Source organism: Eimeria mitis, genomic scaffold, assembly GCF_000499745.2.
Source record: "Eimeria mitis Houghton genomic scaffold, Emh_scaff388, whole genome shotgun sequence".
Classification (NCBI taxonomy): domain Eukaryota; phylum Apicomplexa; class Conoidasida; order Eucoccidiorida; family Eimeriidae; genus Eimeria; species Eimeria mitis.
The window spans coordinates 624-20,805 of NW_013572214.1; the positions used below are offsets into that span (position 1 = coordinate 624).

The window sequence follows — 20,182 nt, forward strand, 5'->3', positions numbered from 1 at the left end:
CTGCTGCTGCTGCTGCTGCTGCTGCTGCTGCTGCTGCTGCTGCTGCTGCTGCTGCTGCTGCTGGTGCTGCGGAGAGAAGAGAGAAGAAAGGGGGCCACCATCTCCTCTACATCCTCCAGTCCGTACACCACGAGTCTGTCTGCTTTCGTTTGGCCTGCATGCATGCATTTCTCCTGCAGCAGTTGTAGCAGCATCGAGCGCTGCTGCTTCTGCTGCCTCCGTTGCTTCACCGCTGCTGCCCTGCTGCTGCTGCTGCTGCTGCTGCTGCTGCTGTTTGCTTCTCTTGCAGCTTGCACCTCTGCATGCGCCTGGCCTGCAAGCCGCACCACCGCATGCAGCAGCTGAGTTTTCTCTGCTTCGGTTTTGTCTGCAGCGAGCCGCATCAGCTCCCCCACAACTCCTTCTATCATAGGTTTCATCACTCTCTCCCTCCTGTTGCTGCTGCTGCTGCTGCTGCTGTTGCTGCTGCTGCTGCTGCTGCTGCTGTCTTCCATCTCGCGGATTGCCTCCTGAAAAGAAGCAGAGAGACGGTCTGCTGCTAGCGGGTCGGCGCTCAGCTGCTGCAGCAGCGCAGCTAACTCATCAGAGGGCTGCAGCTCATGCTGCTGCAGCAGCGAGAACATATTTTGTCTGTTCAGCAGGAGCTGTTCTTTCTCCCCCTGTGGGGTTGGTGCTTTTGCCTCTGCTGCTGCTGCTGCTGCTGCTGCTGCTGCTTTTGCTGCTGCTGCAGGGAACAGGCCCAGATAGCTGGCTCGCAACTCGCGCTGTTTGTCTTGCACGCCGCTGCAGAGAACTTCTTTGTATGTGTCCAGTCTCTCATCCAGACCCTGCAGCAGCACGTCAACCCATAAAGATAAATACAGCAATTGAAACTGCTTCTGCTGCTGCTGTTACTCTTACTGTTGGTATTGCTGCTGCTGCTGCTGCTGCTGCTGCTGCTGTTGGTGCTGTTGTTGCTGCTGCTGTGATTCTAGGTTGGGGTCTGACCTCCTGTTCCAACGTCACTGGGTCTATCAGCAGCAGCCAGTATGTATCCCGCAGCACCTGCAGCTCTGCTGCTGCGTCTTGCAGCTGTAGAGACACCAGACGAGCCGCCAAGGCCTCCTTTTCCACTGCAGCTCTCCCCGCCTCTCTCATCTTAGCCCCCGCCTTCACCAGCTCTGCAACACATGCAGTGCCGCATGCAACGCCGCATGCAACGCTGCATGCAGCCACAAGCCGCTTTCTATGCAGCTCGCAGCAGCCTGTGTTCAGCTTAGAGACAGCAAAGGCATTGATGCGCATCCAGGCCCACCAAGTGAGATGCAGGTGTACATACACACATACACCTACAATATACATACGTACACATACATGTATTTTTAATGCAGCAGCAGCAAACTACTGCNCACACATACACCTACAATATACATACGTACACATACATGTATTTTTAATGCAGCAGCAGCAAACTACTGCCCCTTTCTTCTCACCATCTATGTTGAACACCCGCACCAAGTCCCTCTCCTTGTTCGGCAGCAGACAGGCTGCAAGCACTTTGGCTGCAGCGCTGCTGGGGGCCTGCATTGGACCCTTTAGAGGAGCGCCCCCTGAGCCCATACCCCAGAAGTACTGCAGCAGCTGCTGCACGTCCTTCTCGTCCTTGAGGAAGGCTTCAGTGTACAGGCACCCGTCCGTCAGCATCGTAGACCCAACCAGCAACCCACCGCTCGCCAGGAGAGCTGCAGAAAAAAAGCAAATAACAGTGAAACAGCACCAGTATCAGCAGCAGCAGCAGCAGCAGCAGCAGAAGCAGGATTAGAGGAAACTAGCGGCATACAAGAAACGCGAAACACCACCGAAACAAGTCCAACAAGAAGCCAGGTCTCTCGGTACACTTTTATCGCATCAAGTGCAATACTCCCTTTTATTTCTGTTTTTTCGTTTTTATACAGTTGAAAATAGCGAGAAAGAAAAAGGCAGCTAGGCTAGGGAGAAAGACCCCCACCTGCTGCAGCGACGAGCAGCAGCAAGAACGAACAGCTGCAGCTGGTGGCCTTGCGGTCTACCAGCGCCTCGCGATTGCAGCAGCACAAGCAGCACAAGTACAAGGATGCCAGCAGCACCAACACGCCCATCAGACTGAATGTCACTATGGAAACCTGAGGAACACCTCAGCAGCACCCCGCACAGGCCCCAAAGGATATATTCTCCTCCGTCCCTGCCGTCTTCACAGCTGGTACCTGAACATTCCCTCTCTATCCGAAGCCTCAGCGTGCGGTTACCGGTGACTCGGATGCTCCTACAGTGGCGAACGAGACAGAACAGCTCCGACAGCAGCAAGAACAGCAGCAGGAAACACACGGCAAGCAGAACCAGCTGCAGCAGCAGCGACAAGAGCAGCAGCAACACAGTCCTCCTCACCCAGAAGAGAGGAGTGCTGAGTTTGGGTATTTTATCTACGGCTGNAGCAGCAGCAACACAGTCCTCCTCACCCAGAAGAGAGGAGTGCTGAGTTTGGGTATTTTATCTACGGCTGGGTGGGCGGATCTGAGAGTCTGGCTGAGGGCCTCCTTAGCCGTTTGCAGGTCCCGCACAGCCGCCAGGCCGTCTGCCTGCCGCACAGACGTTTCGATTTCTGCAGCGAGCTGTTCAGATGCTTCGGCGATAGCGAAAAAGGTGGAGGGCAGCAGATGAACAGCCGTATCGAACGAACTCAGCAGAGAAGGAGCTGCAACAGACACTGGGGCGATATGAAACGTCAGCTCCTCGTTCTCCGCAGATCCTCCAGACGCTGCCATGCCGCTGTTGCCCCGTCGACGCAGCGTCTGACAGCCAACAACAACCAGCGCAAACAAACCATCAGAAACCCTCAGCAGCCGACACACTACCAAACGCAAGAGAAGGAAACAGTACGGCAGGTGCTGCCCAAAAATCAATAAGAAAAAAAAAAAACTTTCTGTTGCTTTTTGAACAGCAAGTACTTCGTTTGCTGCTCTAACAGCAAATTGAATACTCTTATGCTGCATGCTGGCTGAGGGGAGGTCCTGGGACCCGCAGAAAGAAGAGAAGGAAGCAAGTTGCAGTTCGTTGCGCTCACCTTCTTCAGTGCCTGGAGATTTATCTTCATCTCAGCGACAGTCTCGTTGATCCGTGCAGCCACTTTTGTCGCCATACGGAGTTGTTTTGAAAGCGAAGCCTCGCCGTTGGGGTCCAACGCCATGAAGAGGTTTTCGAAGCTGCAGGCCAGGCAGCGCCGAAACACCCAAGCACATGTTTCAAGCATCCTCCTGCGGCTGCGGTTAAGAAAGTTAGTTAGTTTAGTTCTTTACGAGCATAACAGAACACATATACAGTATGCCCTCTGTGTTTCATAGACCTGCTTGACGAGTCACATGCAGTATTCCTGACTTACTAAGCCAAGGCCGGGACAGCTCCGATGAAGCCGGTCCTCTTGGGGGCCGTTGCTTCTTCGCTTAAATCCGCATCGTCTTCCTGCAGCAACCTGGGGAAAGCCTGGCCCGCGCCAACTGTAAACAGATCAGCACCCAGTGGCTACTGCCCACATCTGAAACGGAGTCGTACGTCCTGAGGAAGCTTACCGCCTCCAACCAGAATAACAGCTGAAATGATGGTTATTAAACTCAAAGACATCAACATGAAGGGCTGCAATACACTCACTTGCTTCTCCCAAATAAGGAAATCGGTCCGCTGTGCGATCAGCTACTGCCGCGGGCTGCAACAAAGGAGAGAAGGGTGACGGGCGGTTGGCTACTGCGGGTGCAGATGGCGATGCGGAGTTGAAGAGAGTGGGGGAAACGAAAGGCGACGGAGAAGACAAAACACCCAAATCAGGGGGAGAGGAGGCGGAGGGATTCGCAAACGTTTGACCGTTTATGATAGTAGAGGCCGCCTGGCCTGCTGAACAGGCCAGCTGCGACAGCTGCGCGCGCATATCGACCACTAGGTACATCCCCACTGCCAGCGCAGCAGCTACTGTACAGAATGCCAGAATCAAGACGAGGTACCGCATGCCTACGCAAGAACTCCGCGGCACCAACTTTCGAACACTGCCCCGATAGTGGGAATCTGAAGCGGCTGTGCTGCTGCCGTTGGACTGCCATCTCTCCGCAACAACCGCATATCGTTTCGTCGACTTGAAGAAGATACGAAGGCAGCAGAAACAACTGCATAGTCTGAGACGTAATGCGTGACTCACATACCGCAAAACTGAGTATTCAGTACGTGGAACAACACACAAGAACGCAATTCAAATCACAAAGAAACACGATGCTCCATTTACCTCTTTGAGCAGCTGCAGTTGCGAAGGCAAAACAGCAACAAGAACAACGGCACCAAGAGCACCAATATCCCAAGACCAGCAAAAAAAGGCAGGAGGCTGTAAGGCATCGTCTCGAAGTAGGAAACGCTCAACTGAAGTGATGACGGCATATTCGTCTCAAATGAAGGAGCTGAGTCGGGGACGGGTGCAGCCAACTGCTGCAGGGAGCGTCCGTGTCCAAAGTTGATCGGTGCTTCGGCCCCCCATGAATTCGCGTCATTCGCAACAATAGAAGAAAAGAATTGGCCTTCACGGTCTGTCTTTTCTGCTTCATTGTTGCCTAAAGATATATCTTGCCTCGCAGAGGAGCTAACGACTGCGTGAAATCTATCGACGTGGGTCTTTCTACTGGTCGTAATGGCATCCGGGATGGCCCTGCTAAGCCCACTCTTGACCACGCACACGTTGAAGGCTGCGCGAATCGGCTGAGCAGATAGGAAGCCGGAAAACATCACAAGGAAACCACTGAATACTCCAATTCGTTGAACACTTCAGCCTACTCAGTATCAACAATCTAAACTAACACCAGCGGAAGGTGCTAACTTACGCGGGGAATCGCCGAGGTATTGGAATATTGGACAACCCTACAAGCTTCATCCCGAAATTCGTCCACCCAGGCAGCAGTCTCCCCGTCAGAGGACTTTACACATCCTTGCGAAGTCGCATCTAATGCGCATGTAGAAGATGTGTCCCCGGTCGAGCCGTTAGAGGCTTGTTCATCCTCCACCGCAAGAAATCCCTGGTTGACACCCTCCATTGTGTATTCTACAAGAGGATTGAAGCCCTTTGGAGGTGTGAAGATGCTGGTTAAGCCATATCATTGCCAAATGAACCCGCTTCCGGTGGAGTGCCACAGAGCGCCGGCTGGGTCTCCCTGCACGAATACGGCCTTCTTCTCGTTCCCGAAAGTTGGAACAAGCCTTATGAAAACTCAAACTATATATCTCCGCTTCGGACTGGAGACGGGTTTGAGACGATGTTGAACTCAATACCAAGGAGCGAAAAAACATCATCCGAGCCGCATTGGAAAGCGCCCACTGTTTACCTAAACACCGCTGAAAACTCGCTTAATTACTTCTGTTTGGACGTATTATACGGTTAAATGGCCAAGTTTTTGGGAGGAAGACAGACAAAGATTGTCCTGCCAAACTGCTGCAACTGTGCTCACTGCACGAGCAGCGGTCGGCAGCTCCAGACTCGGGTGAAAGCCTCTCTGCCGGCGTAAACAGAACTATTCACCTATGAAGACTCATCAACTATAGCTGAAGGTAATTGAGAAAATGAATGGGACCACTTGGAACGTGTCGTTCAGCAGGCCTGAACAGTTTCGCTCTTGAATGCTCAGGACTACGATCCGGTCACATCCCACAGGCGGGAGCCACTGAACCAATACGCGATGACAGCGTCACCTTGGCCTTTTAACAACATGTGAAAATCGAAATGTGATTTGTTTTCGCTACACTATTGTGTGGTCTCTGCGTATCAGTTGAATTCGTGCCACAGTGGAGCTGCATGGCAATGAGAGCAATTGCACGGGGTTGAACGAGCAGAAGGACTAATCGGAATGCGCACAAACAATCCAAAATGCTCGCGCTTAACAGAAAACCATGGGTTCCCCGAGCGTGCAGTACAGAAAAAAAAAGTGTTGAACACTGAACGCGGATCTTGCCCTCGGGTGTACGTTCACCCGAGATCATCGGTGGGATCAGCGCTCCGAATCCGCGCCATTACTTTCAGAGTTTCGTCCTTCGTTTTTCCACATCTTCTTAAAAACGATCCCTGTCAAAATGTGGAAGTCGCTGTTTCTCGTCGCCATCTCTGGCGCCCAGGTCTCGCGCGTTTCCGCAAAGGCCATTGCGGATGGATATACCCAAATGGGGCAACCATTCCGCTTCAATAAGAACTTTGTAGCGAGCGCACCTGCATTCGAGGAGTCGAGCTCTGAAGTATGGTGGCCAGCAACTGGAAGACCTCCGCTGCGGAAGGCCCAGCGAGCGTAAGACTTGGTTTTCAGTATTCTCCTCGGACCACAATCATGAATTTGAACAGGCATTTGGACGAGACATTTGATGTGGCCATGCACACAGACACATCATTCCCCAGCCCGTTCGAGCAGCCTGAGAAATGTGTTGCATTCTCTAGGTAAAGCGAATTCTGTTTGCTAGAAAGTTACCTTCACGAACTAACTAATGGAACGTTGCACTGCAGCCTCTCACACTCCTGGGTTTGCGACCCCGACCACTTACTCTCACCAGAAGAGCAAGCATTCGTTGAGACACGTCTCCTCAAGCTCCGTGATACTGCCCAGAGCAAGTGCAATGACGCCGACAACTACTACCAGGTTAGGACTATTATATCCGAAGCTTCATTCAATTCGACACATTGGAATGCAGACTGCGGTTGCCGTCGCCTCAGATATTGTGGTGAATGCTAATGAGACACCACAAGAAGCAACTGACCGCTTCGCCGAATCACTACTGAGGTACTGCTAAAATCTTCCTTTGGAGTGAAGGCATTCTTGCAGACGCATATCTTTGTCAGACGCTGGGGTGTGGGCAACAAGGGCTGTCACGATGGCATAGTTTTGGCATTTGTCAAGAACCTCAAGACCGTCAGTCTTGCCACCCGTGGTAAGACTAAATTACACTGTGGTCGAAACGCACACTAAACATATGTGTGCCATCTACCAGAAAACGTCGATGCCCGCGTCTCAAACTCAATGTTCAAGACACACATCCAGCGCTCAATGAACCATGTGTTCCTGTCGACTGGTTCTCCAGCTGCAGCTGTTGCTACAGGCGTAGAGCTTGTGAATCGTCACCTACCCCGCGCCCCCACAGGTACGATTTTGCAGTAGAAGTTGCCGTATTTCGCATAGCCATATATTTGACTGGAATCACAGGCCTGAGCTGGAGTGCTACCATCCTCCTCACGCTGGGCGGAGTCTACCTGGCTTCTGTCCTTGGAATATACTATTCGCTGAACACATTCATGCTGAAGAGCTACACCGTCGAACAGTAACTCTCCGGCGGGCAAAAAGCCCTTTGCGGGTTTGGCGCCCTGGTTTTCAAATAATAAAACGTTTCCCTGGGGCATGACAGCGCTGAAATGCATTCAGCTAAGAAAAAAGCCTGTTTAGCAACCACGCACTAGCGAGCGTAGTCAGTCACCAGAAACTTTGACAAATATGTTCAGGTGAACCCTGCACCCCCATAACTGTTCTAGCCTATATGTGACATTCTTCCGCATCTGCAGAAGTATGCGACCTCTAACGCCACAAATCATCTTCGCAACTTGCGCAGTCCTGACTAGCAGCTCCTGCGTCAATCCATCATCACAGCACAAACAATCTAGTGCACGTCTTGTGAAGTCTTCTACGCCAACATTACTCCCTCTTGACAAGCATTTGCACTCCGACGCCTTACTTGCTCAATAACGATTGAGCCGTCTTCTTGATACGACCAGCCCACTGTTTGCTGAGTAATACGATATGGGACGTCTTTGTTAAACCAGCAGAATAAATATGTCCTGATCAGTCAAAAAACGGAGCATGAAGCACTAGATGAAGTTGGTGTAGCATATACTCCTGCAGCAGGGAAGCGTTTGGCATCAATCGGTATTCACCTAATGAGTTCCTCGATCTGTTGCACTTTCGAGAGGCTTGTCCGCTGCAATTCACGCACAACAAAGAAGCGCAGTCAGTTCTCAGCCCTTACTGCAAAAATGTGGTACAACCACCGGAACTACCCATGGAACGTGAAGTTGGCATACCATATCTGGAGGAAACGACCATGGTCGCGGGACAGCTTCGCTTATCAAATAATCCAAAAGTGAATCTGTTCCTCTTCGATGTTTTGCCGAAACATGGAACACGCGCTGAAACAGTCCATGCGACCTGTACAACACACGCCATGCTGTTCCAGACTTAATGGCATTCGTCCGGTTCGACGCCTTTGCTAGGCCTCGGCACTCACTGAAACTCTTTTTCACGAGCGCGAATCCACTTCGGATGAGATGCCAAGTCGATCTGCAAGTTGCACAGAACAGGATATGTCCAGGCACAATTATTTCGTGCAGTCCTGATTCCCGGAAATATTGTGTTCGTGAAATCTCAAAATTGTACCTTATTGAGGCACAGAAGTATTGGGATCGTCAGCGAGTTTCCATCTTCTTCGCCATCTGTATGAGTTTTCGCCAAGCGATGCCGCACTGTCCCTGGAATTCCAGCTTTCCACATTTCACCCAAGGATGGCGGGCAGACTATGCCACCTGTCAGGGCTTCCTGCGAGGAACTTGAGCAGTTTGGCATGTTGGAGGTCCCTGAAAACGAAGACAATTTTCACCGAATCTGTTTAAACACAAGCAGTCGGAGGCACCTTGTCGAGAGCCTAGCTCGTCACCCTAACCACCGGATAGGACCAAGGACACCACTTGCATCCGGCACAGTGGTGCAGACACTTGCCTAAGTGATGGAATCCAAGTCTGGACAGACATGGCTTCGGCGCGATTGAACGAACAACATTAAAAATTTGCTGTGTGGGCCTTTTGACAGTATCAATGACCAGAATCCCCAAGTCTGCATCTTCCTGAGTGAAGCAACATCAAGAAGTAACACATTAGTTCGCGCAGTGCAGGCACATGCCAGCCGGGGAGTGGATACTAGCAAGACTGTTGAATGCCTTTCTTACATAACCCCTCCATGCTGCGTTAACGAGCTCCTTGCAGAAAGTCCTTTTCGGGTGTGACTCGATAATGCCTGCGTTGATCATTCCAGCACCCAACCAGAAGAACGACTTATGGTTCACAGTCTCAACTATGGGAAGCGAGAGCATGTTCACAGCAGCGCCAAAATTTCAAGACCAATCACCAGTCTCCAGCACTGCTTATTTTGTTGTGTGTGCCACCGCACTTCCCACCGCACCCACTAAGGACCATACCTGGTGCATCGACGAACACTAGTTGGCAGTTCCCCTTTGTCACCATTCCACGGAAGTCTGTCCTGTTGGCATCCAAAATGGCAGACACATGCGTCCAGAAATCCGTGCGTCTCCGGATTCACTAAGCAGTGTATATGTTATCTGATAAAAAGGCGGCGTTTACCTTGTCGTGTTCACCTTATTGGATACGGCCGAAACCGTAACTCCAAGGAATGCATTCAGCAAAGAACTTTTCCCTGCATTTGGTGGGCCAATTAGAGCTACAGTAAGCGACCTGGGGTGCGCCGGTTGAAGGGGAGGTTTCCACGTGGCAAACTGTGCCTGCAAGCAGAGCCTCCAAAGTTGTGTTTGCACATGCAATATTCCGTGGGAAGCTTTGCAGAGGGAAGACTGGCGAAGTGACAAGACATGGGCTTGCTAGGCACGTCCTGTTGCTGAGGTTCTGAGATGCATATCACACCTCAGCTGGAACGGGATCTCTCGCAACAGGCCGATGGAACGACGGGCGGGTTGGAGGCGGCTGAGGCGGTGTTGCAGGTTTGGCTGCGCGTCCACCAGAACAACAGCGCAGATAGAACCATGGACTACGTAGTATTTATACAGATGTAAAGGCTTGGGGAGAAAACCCCAGGACTGAACGGTGGAGGTCTACAAGCGCCTGGGAAACAGGTACAATACAGCACTGATTTGGAGTTCACTGCACGTAGCCAGCATACCCGGATCATACAAGGGCGCCGGTTCTTCTCCGCCCACATCTGGGGGCGTTTCTGGTAAAAGAGAGCCCAAACTGAGCTCATTTCTAGCCTGAGCGCAAGGAGAACCATTCTATAAAAACTGATTGGCCCCCCGCTTAGGATCAGTGCAAGGACGGCACGTTCGTATCTACTTCTAAGCCACTCTACCGCTTTAACCGTTCACTGCTAATTTTTCGGATCTGCCCACTCTGTTGTATCGCTCCATAATGGAAAAAAACCGCGCATGGATCAGTTGCTGTGGAAGCGTCTGGCCCCCAGCAAGCGGCCAGGGTCTGAGGCACTTCTTGCAGCATAAGCTCCATTGTGAAACTCTTGGCAAGTGGCCCATTACCCCTTCGGTGGAAGAAGAGCAACCCCTAGATGAATTGTTCGTGCTCCAGGAATACGCTTCATCCGTCTCAGAGGGCAACCCGACGCCCGTGACCGGATGGACTTCAGCTGCAGCTGCACTCGCAACCGCCGGATTTACAACGTTTGGTCCAGATTCGGTAGGGCATTCAGAAGGCGCCTCTTTCGTTGAAATAGGGAATGTTTTTACACTGAGCAATCGCCGACGGGGGCCCCTCTGCCTTAGTGACCACCTAGGGGACAGCACAGGAGTGGTCTTTGCCAAAACTCTGTGGGCTGAATAATTTATCATCTGTTATAAAAGGAAAACTCTAAACAGGTTAGCTCCTGAGCAAACATAACGGCGGTACCGTATCGTCTCCGCCAATCGAACGCGCCGCCGACCCAGTCCACATGCAACGGGCCCAGAGCAGCTGTTCNCCGTATCGTCTCCGCCAATCGAACGCGCCGCCGACCCAGTCCACATGCAACGGGCCCAGAGCAGCTGTTCTATACTTGCCTCAGGAAGCTTCGATTTCACAGTATTGATAAAGTTTAATTCCAGTTCATTTAAATTGTTTCCCCCGCATTTGTGTGTGGTTCCGACGCTACCTCACGGACAGTACATCGAAACCTCGAGTGGACCCCACTGAACATATGTCCAGGTAATGAGAAGTGTAAGTTTGTCCATAAAGCAATATATATTCTTTGAATTTGCCTCGGAAGGTATTTCTCCTTTCAGATGGCACTCCCCAATCAGCTAGTACTGTCCACATACCCATGCAGAGCGCATGCGCTCCGGTTGGCGCTTGGACACTATGAAGCCTTTTGGGAAGCATTTATAGTGACCTTATTTGGGAAGTGAAAGAAAGGAATATTCCCTGAACGTTACATGTCATAAAATCCACTAAAATGCTACAGCTGGACCGTCCTTCTCTAGAGCAGCAGCAACGTCTCAAAGGGTAGCTGCATCCTGAAGGGACGACGAGATTGTAGCTGTAGGTCACGTAAGAATGTATCATCACTAACTAAGCCCGACGTAGGTTACTCTGTCGGTCTCGACTGGGGTGTTCTACCGACGGCCCTGCTTGCTGAAAGGTATGTATTAAACTGTTCGTTCCACAACTACGCTACGACAGAAGTTTGAGTCCTTTGAAAACCCTGCCGGCACTTTTCCTTATCGGTATAGAGGCCAGTGCGGTGGGGATCATCTCCGGCTCCTCTTGCCACAACTTGTGGCCGACTTGTTTTTGCACAAGCTTCTCCCGTAGTTTCAGCAACTCGCCCTCATCTGAGACCTGCAGAACTACAGTCCTCATGCCACTGCCTTCTGCCAAATACCTCCTCGCTTCCTCTCTACTCTGTTCCATTGCCAGCCCCAGTGCATCCACCCTGCAAAGAAGAAGAAACACGCATGCACAGCAGAAGAACGATGGGTAAAGCCCTTCTAGCTCAAGAGTCACATCTGAGATCTGATTCACGGAGAGCATAGTTATAAGGAAACGAACACTACCCAGTACGTAGTTGTGATCCAGTAGATAACTGTGTTTTCTCCTTGGGCAGTCGCAGTAGGCAGCCCTTTTGATATGTTCTGTACTCATTTCAGGCGGTTAGATCGAAACAGCTAAGCGCTTCTCTGTTTTGGTATTCTTCCCAAAAGTGAAACTCACGCAGCATGACATGCCTGCGCCACTACTGCCCCCAGAGGCCACTGCAACTCAGACGCCAAGTCTCGGCGAACCACCACGTACTGCACTAGAGGATCCCATTCTCCAGAAGACGAAGTCCCTGTAGTAGGTGCATCTGAATGCACATTTCCTGTGGGTGGGGTATCAGACGGTAGCATTGTAGGATGAGACACTCTGTTCACAGCACGTGGTGTTGAAGGGGTATGTGACGCCGACAGCCCTCGGAAACGTTCATAAAGGAAAGACACGCAATGTTGAGGTTCTCTGTTTGGGTTTACGGATAACTCAGCACTTTTGGCCCAGCAAATATTTCGAGTGTTCCGCAATGAAGAGGGAAGGGCCCTTGCCTCGGCGTGAGCTGCCAGATCACCAACTTGAATCCGTTGATCCAACAATTTTCCTTTCCCCCAAGAGAAGGTACAGATGGATTTCGTTTTGAGTACTTCCCTGAGCAGGTTCAGCCCCTGCACACTGCAGAGTCGGCGAATTTCATCTGCATGCGTCTTCAGTAACCAGACAGACATCGACACCACTGCGCCGTAACAACGCCTGCAAATGAACACCTGGCATATGCAGGAAATAAAGAATTTGTGAGTGGACGAATGAATTGCATTTCAAGGCGCCATCAAGAACAGAACGTGTTCTGGAGGATCCCAGGGACTGTTCGCTGCCTGAGCAGAGAGCACAGAGCTCGTAGTGCCCATCGGTGGTTGTTCGACTGCAGCACAATACTACAATGGACTTTGCGCAGAACCAAATTTATTAAAGTTTGTACTAAAAACCAAAAGAATAGCAAAAATTAAATTAGGTCACCCGAGGGAAATTCCATATCCAACCGGCCTCAATGTGCACGAGTCTGCCCACCAGGCTGGTACCGTTGCTCATCTTCTCCCCGTTAATTAGATCGTCTGCAGTGTATAACCACTTCAAGTACAACGCAAGTAAAGCATCATCCTGGCAAACTAATAGCCTCTGAGCGCTTACGCGATGCCGTATATTCGTGCCCGCGTGTGTGAGTCTCGATGAGGGTAGACGGAATGGCAACTTTGCTAGGTTTCTCGCAAGTCCCAGTCGAGGGAGCGGTGCCGTGCTACCTGTGGTGCATTGAACGGCACAGTATATTACATTTGACAGTTTTGAGAGCTATGGTCTTTGTTTGTATCAACACGAGCAGAAAGACAGCCATCTTGGACAGTTTGTCAATCAAGAGGTGCGGCAGCTTGCACTGCTATTCTCCAGTGCAACATACAATGCTCAAGTTCGCAACAATTCAAAGCTTCTTCTTCTAGTTAGAATCTTGGTCCCTGGGTGTAGGTCAGTGGCAAGCACCGAGCATCCAGTTGGTGTTGCCCAAGGAAGTGTAACACCGTTACACCCTGCTGGTTCGAGCCCCAATGAAGGCGTAACCAATTGGGGTATGAAATTCAACGTCGTGTTGGCGTAGTCATACGCACGGTTGTTGCAGCCCGGATGCCTAAGCCAGAATTTGCGACAGCCTCTGCTGCCGGCCAAACTGCAACAATTTATACCAATATACCAGCTCTAGGCATTATGCTGATTCCGTGGGAACGATCGAAGGGTTCAAGGGCGCAGGCGCTACACCGTCTAAGCCTACATGCCAGTAGCACACAGTAGACATCCTAGTTCTCCCTCATTGTGTTTATTTAAACGTGACAAAAAGAAAATTCGTTGCTATTAAACTGTGACAAAGACAAGGTTCACTAGCTCGTCCATCACGTAGTATCCGCACCACGAACGGACACCAGTGAAAACTGTTCTGTTATGTGTAAAGCCAGAAACACAAGCCACCAAGGCTTCCCGCATGCTTTCATGCAGGATGTCAATGAGCTCATGTGTTGGTTAGAGGTCCACTTGGCTGCACTAAATACTAAAGACAGCTAATTAGGCTGGACGAGCGCTCGAACCCAGAGAGAAGGCGGCAATCCACAAAATCCGTAGTTCAGCGGCGCTGGGTATTCTTTGGCCGAGGGCGGATATCTTCCTCCTTCATCTACGAACGCAAAAAGCGCAAATGCTGAAGGCTGCCCTGCTGCGCGCTGAGCAGGCAATGCGTAAGATGTGTTTCAATGTTTGGGTAGGGTAAACTGGCAAAACAAAGCAAGTGCGAGTCCTCACCGCATGAATATAAATGTGGTGCCCCTTGGCCAGCTCCTGCTGGTCGGGGCCCTGGAAACAAACACACAATGCAAAAAGCTGCACCGATTATGCAGCCTACTCCGCTACACGGACTATAGGACAGGAGGGCCTGTAGGAGCGCAGCGGTGTCTTTCAAATAAAGATTTCGCGGGACTTGCCTTGTTCCAATCGTAGGATACTGCGTATGCCAACGCTGTGGATGTTGGGTCATACTTCAAATCAGCAATTGGTGCACCCGCAGGTTCGAAGGTCTTCAGTCTGGCACCCACAATAAGTCAGAACGAGACTGTCACCCATAACTATGCGAAAAATGCAACATGGAGGACGTAGTGCAGAGAAAGGCACTTAACTATCTGCGAGTTGCGGTTGCTAAGAACGTTGGGTTAACGGTGGCAAGACACACTTTTGTCTCGATTCTTTGTCCCAGCAAACAATAACTCCATCAGACCCCTGAAATCAAGTAATTCACCCAACAATTTGATATCCAGTTGTGAGCAACTCCCCGCCTTTAACGCATCCAAACCCTCGCCCTACTCGCGGAGTTGTGCTGAGAGCCGATGTTATGCTCTCCGCCCGAGCACCAACGCAGCAGCTTTCGAATGACGTACGCCAGTGCTAAATGNAGCCGATGTTATGCTCTCCGCCCGAGCACCAACGCAGCAGCTTTCGAATGACGTACGCCAGTGCTAAATGACTTCAGCTTGCTGAACGAAATTGCATTTACGGAGTATATCTGCAGCTGCTGCTGCGGAACATCTTGCCGGTGACACCGGTAGCTGAAGTCCATATTTCTGCAAGAGATGCACAGGTGTAACAAGCTGATGCGACTAACTCACTGAAAACCCCACTGCTTTTCCCTTCTGCCCTCATTTCTGAAACCCTGCCAACTGAACAAATCCCGTTGCCGAAAGTAAGGCATATGACGCGTGGCAGTTCGTATCTCACCTATGAGCTTCTTTTATGTACAACATGCTGCATCGCCCTTCTACACTGCCAATTGCGACCCCTGGAGACTGTGAAGCGTCGTCGGGAAAAAACGCCATAGAACGCGTCTGCATTTTCTGGTACTGAGACCCTATTTTCGTAATAACGGGTATCGAGGCCGCGGCCGCGGCACTCGGGGTGTTTACAGCAAAGGCCGTCTGTCCCTGTTGCAGTAAAAGGGGAACATTCAGGACTACGCAGTCGTGGAAGGTATCGCAGATTCCTAAGAAACAGTCGTGGAAAGCTGCCTTGCAGATCTGCACGCAGCAAAGGACAACCAGCCACCTCGCATCCACCATTGAAACAGGCATCGAATGTTGTATTGAGTTCTGTATTCCTGCAGAGATCAAAAGTGAAACAACTGAGCAACTGACGCAAACTATGCTGACATGCAACACAGAATCATACCCAGGTAGACCAGAAAATGCGAGCTGTCTACTGCAAATGCGTGTTTTTGTGCATTTCATACTTTGGCACCAACATTTTGTTGCCAAACCGGGTTCGGCTGCTTCCCGTCCCACATCTTTACGCTTCCATCCCAGCTTGCTGCACGCATCGAACGTATAAAGTCAGTTCGGGAAAAAGGGTCTCTGCCACAGGTTTCAAGGCACAAAGGCAGTTCGGGAGCCTAATCTCACAGCACGAACGAACGCCAATCGAACGAATTCAAATCCACTCANACAAAGGCAGTTCGGGAGCCTAATCTCACAGCACGAACGAACGCCAATCGAACGAATTCAAATCCACTCAGACAGCAACATTCGCGTGCAGGGAGTATTCTTTAGCTCAGAAGGAAGAGACAAGGATAAGGGTGACTCCCCACTAATAATGATTACAGGGTATGAACTCACTGCTGATAACCAATTTGTGCATGGGATTCCACGCGACACAGTTTACGGGTGCGTCGTGCTGCAGAATACACATACATTGAACTGTGCCAACACCATACTCAGTATAGCGAGAAGGGAGCCTGGCAACTGGAATTAATTGCTTCAATATATCTACCTTAAACTTCTACGCCGCAATTGGCGAGCCAAGGCGTTCATTCACCTGTCCAATGACTTGGCCCGTGGTACGGCCGCTGATGAGGTCGTAGGCTTTGACCTGTTTGTCACATCCCGCCGTAAGCAGCATCTGTGTAGTCTGCAGAGAACCGAGCGTGGACGCAAGCACGCATCAGAATACAGTTGTGGATGTGTGAGTTACAGCAGCAGCCCTTGCAATCACAACCACACGGTCAGCTAGTAATAATAATAGTAACATTGTGCGTGGGAGATGCACTTACGTCGCCGAAGCAGCAAGAGAGAATTGGGGCAGTTTCCGTGAAGAGAGNTTGTGCGTGGGAGATGCACTTACGTCGCCGAAGCAGCAAGAGAGAATTGGGGCAGTTTCCGTGAAGAGAGACTGCGGATTTCCCTTGTAGATGACTTGACCGTTGGTGCCGAAAGCCGCCGGCTGAGTTGTGATTTGCCACACACGGCATGTCCGGTCCCAGGAGGCGCAAGCAAGAGCCTGACCATCTCGAGACTGAAAACAAAACAGTAAAAATGTTCAATCCAAACTCATCGAAGAGCATGCACACTGGAATGCCGCAAGTTCCGCACCGTGCATGCCGCCAACCGAACGCAAACGTCGAAGCTTTTTAGGGTAATTTCATATATACGGTGGATATACGCATTTGTAGATAGGTAGCGAAGGGAAATCGCCGTACCCAGGCTAACTGAGACACCGAGTCAGAAGGGCCATTCGGCAGTTCCGTTGAGTTTTGCTTTGAATAGTAATTGGCCGATTCCGTTGTGGTACGACCGAATCCAAATGCCATTTTCCGGATTTCTGCAGTTTGACACCGACCGAATTCAAGGCGTTCCGTAACCTAGTTGGTGAAGGCTTCGCACCAACGACTTTAGACTCCGTTCGTTTTCGTCCTATCCGCTCTTACAAGTTTGAGACCGAGCTGCTTAATTGCGGCTGAGCGCTTCCACTTGCGAAGCCCGCTAGAAACACAGGCGATATCCTGTTATTTGTCTCCCGTTCGTGGAGTCTTTCGGACGCTAGACCGAAGATAAATACCATGGATCCCTGGTGGAACTGAGGAGTTGAAAGACTCAAGGATGTCGTGCGTTTCCTTCCACCCTCCCCCGTAGCATCAACTCTTGGTGTCACTTGTCGTGTTGCGCGCTCAGCGTGAGTCCCCCTGAATATGCATTTAGAAAAAATGCAGGGAATCGGAGGACCGCAAAATCACGAGAGCGCTGGGGCTGAACCCGTCTTCCGCCGGATGGCTACCCCTGGGCAGCTTAACGGCTTTCCAACGCCGCACTCCATGGAGACGTTTGCGTACGTGCACGGCCGAGGGTTTCAATATCTGATGAGGGCTAGGGATGAGGAGTCGCTCGTGCCGGCTTTCAGCGGCGTCCGAGTGTCTGCACGGTGGAACGCATAAAGCACGGGCACAGTTAATGACAAGGCAAGGGCAAACATGAGAAACCTTATAATTGAAAGGCGAAGATAGACAACACAGTGATAACCGGCTACAGTGCATGCCCACCAACTACATGGGGCCCGTTCCTGCATGCGCCCTCGAAGAAGACATGCAGTGAAAGATTGTGCCTATCAGCCCACTGTTCTCCGCCAGAACAACATTTTCTTCCAAAGTTTCACAGCAGTTCATAGCGTGCTGTAGGTTTGCCAGACGACGCTCAACCTCAGCATCCCAGTCAGCTCCGCGGTTCAACTGAGGCATTCTGCACTGCACGTGGCGGCGTTGCCGTGACCCTTGTCTCTTCTGTTTCTCTTTCGATCAAGAGTTTGTCTGGGGAGGGTAGAGGAGACATGGTGTCCCTTGGGACAGTTCGGCAGACTGCCGCTCCGACGAAGGCAGCATGTTACCTCAACAAGGAAGCGAAGGCTTCTGGAGCCCGAGGCAGCGTTCATCCGCAATTTCAGCGCAACATCAGACCATGCAACGTCACCTTACTTATAAATCTGCCATGGGGGGGAACTTCTGTCGCCTCCGTGCCCCTAAAAGATCTTCCTCTGCTCACGGCCGCTGAGGCGCAGAGGCTGGCTTTCGTAGACAGAAGGGGCGCATCTGCTGTTGAGAGGCTTGCCAACTCCACTAGTATTCAGAGTTCTCCATGTGGCCTGTATATCCCTGGCCACTTTCTTCTTTCCTTTGCTGCAGCGCGCGCAGGCTTCCAGACGGCAGAGGCAGCTTCGAAGCTGCGCTTGCTGGTGCAGCAGAAGGAGGTCTTTCCACATACATGCTTGCCACTAGAGACAATTGTTGGGGATGAAGCAGCGCTTGCGTTAGCTACAGATTGGGGCTTCGCCGCCCCAGCGGCAGTCGAGTCGACGGCAGGAGAAACATTGCCAAGTGCTCCACTGTGCTCGCTCTGGCTTCTCCTGAGGTTGCCAGGAGGCAAGGGTGGTTTCGGTGCCTTGTTGAAGAAACAGCGGAGGAGGAAAAGGGCGAATTTCTCCATCGATGCATGCAGGTGGGTGAAAGGGTTACGACAACAGGAGCTCCGAAAGAAGTGTCTGCGTTGTTGCTTGTAATGAGTGCTGCTGAAGCCCTCGTTGCAGCGTTGCAGCCTAGTTTGTCCCATAGGCCATTCTGCGGTTCTTCATTTTTGTTATCTGCTGTAGAGATCTAACTGGAAGGAGGATAAGACAGGCCCAAGTGGTCACACGGATCAAAGAGTGGATGGAGAAAAAGAGGAAAGAAGATGCTCTTGTAGCCGCGCTGACTCAAGGCACGCCAGAAAAGGTGCCGGTGGGTATTCAAAAAGGCAGAACAGGCAAATTTTTGTGTGCCCTCGCCTCTTGCTGACGCCCTTGTCCAGCCGGATTTTTTGGCGGGGATGTTTGCTTTTTTTTGTGTGGCTTGTGTATATGTGAAGGAATCCAAGCCAACTGTAGCGTTAGATGACGCATTTATTTCCGAGCAGTTGTCCCTGGTCTCGGAGATGCCATCTGTTGTTGCCCATGGCGTCAAAAAGCAAATGGAACTGCGGTATGTCTGCCTGGCAATTCGACTTGGTAAGGGGCAGGGGAGGTGTGCGTATGCATAGTCGTGCGAACTGTACCACGAAGGGTCTTCTCCTCGTAGGAATAGTATTTGCGTATGGCATGCCATTGCTTATACTTCTGGACGTTTCCGTAGGAAGAAAATGGAAGAGGAGCAGCGCAGTCGCGCTACGGCGCTACAGAACCGGGAACTGTTCTCCCAGCTGCGTGACGCTGTTGAGCTCGACAGCGAAGATGATCAGTGGTCCGACACAGACGGAGGCTCAGTAAGCAGTGTTGTGGAGGAGGACAGTGCCAGCAGCAGCAACAGAAGTTCATCATCTGATAGTCCTAGCGGCGTCACATCTGAAGCCAGTGCCACTGCCGGTGTGAGCAGCAAGCGTACACAAGGAGGCACAGCTGCCACCAGCAGCCAGAGTGCCCTTGCAAGCTCTTCAGATACCAGTAGGTCCAAGTTGAACCCTGCTTGCGAGGGCAGCACGAAGAAATCTGCAGCGGAGAGTCCTAGAGTTGACCCAGCAGCGGCGGCACTAATGCAGGAGTTGGAGCAGATGCGCCTGAAGGCTTCAGCTGCGCGGGAGAAAGAGCTCCAGAGACAGGCAGAAGCAGCAGCGGAAGCAGCTCGGGCGGCAGCTCTAGCGGAGCAAGCTGCAGCGGAGGCAGCTGCGAAAGTGGCTAAAGAGGCGCAGCAGCTGGATGTGAGCCGTTTCAACACAGCCGAAGAGCTTGCGAAGGCCGTAGATGCGGCAGGTCAGTATCTGTTCATATGAAGTACATACTTCTGCTTATTTTCTTGATCTCTGCATCAGTATACGTACTAATTGTCAGCTATTTCTTCTGTTTATTCGTTATTTTCGTGGAAAGCATTTGCCGCATGCGCTCTAGCCAGTCGTTCAGGGATATTGCCTCATCTGCAGCCTGCGGACAGCCACTGCTTGTGCATTTTGTTTTTGCGGCTGCAGTGGTGAAGGAGAAGCTGCGGCA

At 51.3% G+C, this 20,182-nt stretch overlaps 5 protein-coding genes across 5 annotated transcripts in view; 2 read left to right on the top strand and 3 right to left on the bottom strand.

The window, feature by feature from the left end:
- Nucleotides 1-4,773, bottom strand: part of EMH_0010480 (uncharacterized protein) — a gene marked incomplete at both ends in the record, with an annotated part of 5,393 nt that extends 620 nt beyond the window's left edge. The window contains 9 exons of the mRNA XM_013498974.1: nt 127-827; nt 901-1,160; nt 1,473-1,721; nt 1,988-2,141; nt 2,475-2,807; nt 3,080-3,218; nt 3,395-3,509; nt 3,661-4,175; nt 4,283-4,773. Of these exons, the coding sequence (XP_013354428.1) occupies nt 127-827; nt 901-1,160; nt 1,473-1,721; nt 1,988-2,141; nt 2,475-2,807; nt 3,080-3,218; nt 3,395-3,509; nt 3,661-4,175; nt 4,283-4,773 (2,957 nt within the window). The remainder of the gene's footprint in view (nt 1-126; nt 828-900; nt 1,161-1,472; nt 1,722-1,987; nt 2,142-2,474; nt 2,808-3,079; nt 3,219-3,394; nt 3,510-3,660; nt 4,176-4,282) is intronic.
- Nucleotides 4,774-6,108: 1,335 nt separating this feature from the next.
- On the top strand, nt 6,109-7,342 carry EMH_0010490 (uncharacterized protein; the record flags this gene model as incomplete). The annotated part of the gene is made up of 4 exons (XM_013498975.1): nt 6,109-6,317; nt 6,530-6,662; nt 6,846-6,951; nt 7,224-7,342. 4 exons carry the CDS (start codon nt 6,109-6,111, stop codon nt 7,340-7,342), a joined length of 567 nt encoding a protein of 188 aa, XP_013354429.1.
- Nucleotides 7,343-7,483: 141 nt separating this feature from the next.
- EMH_0010500 (LOC100125172 protein, related) lies at nt 7,484-12,186 on the bottom strand (the record flags this gene model as incomplete). Its single annotated transcript, XM_013498976.1, has 12 exons — nt 7,484-7,639; nt 7,747-7,849; nt 8,296-8,348; nt 8,445-8,603; nt 8,872-8,907; nt 9,010-9,077; nt 9,259-9,320; nt 9,422-9,579; nt 9,719-9,801; nt 9,975-10,062; nt 11,585-11,732; nt 12,011-12,186. The coding sequence occupies 12 exons, from the start codon at nt 12,184-12,186 to the stop codon at nt 7,484-7,486; spliced, it is 1,290 nt and encodes a 429-aa protein (XP_013354430.1).
- Nucleotides 12,187-13,988: 1,802 nt separating this feature from the next.
- Nucleotides 13,989-16,991, bottom strand: EMH_0010510 (poly(A)+ RNA export protein, putative; the record flags this gene model as incomplete). The annotated part of the gene is made up of 10 exons (XM_013498977.1): nt 13,989-14,039; nt 14,165-14,215; nt 14,365-14,443; nt 14,881-14,976; nt 15,131-15,426; nt 15,639-15,715; nt 16,021-16,078; nt 16,220-16,312; nt 16,526-16,696; nt 16,881-16,991. 10 exons carry the CDS (start codon nt 16,989-16,991, stop codon nt 13,989-13,991), a joined length of 1,083 nt encoding a protein of 360 aa, XP_013354431.1.
- Nucleotides 16,992-18,001: 1,010 nt separating this feature from the next.
- EMH_0010520 (uncharacterized protein) lies at nt 18,002-19,968 on the top strand (the record flags this gene model as incomplete). Its single annotated transcript, XM_013498978.1, has 4 exons — nt 18,002-18,666; nt 18,818-18,944; nt 19,072-19,226; nt 19,335-19,968. 4 exons carry the CDS (start codon nt 18,002-18,004, stop codon nt 19,966-19,968), a joined length of 1,581 nt encoding a protein of 526 aa, XP_013354432.1.
- Between the last annotated feature and the right edge of the window lie 214 nt (nt 19,969-20,182).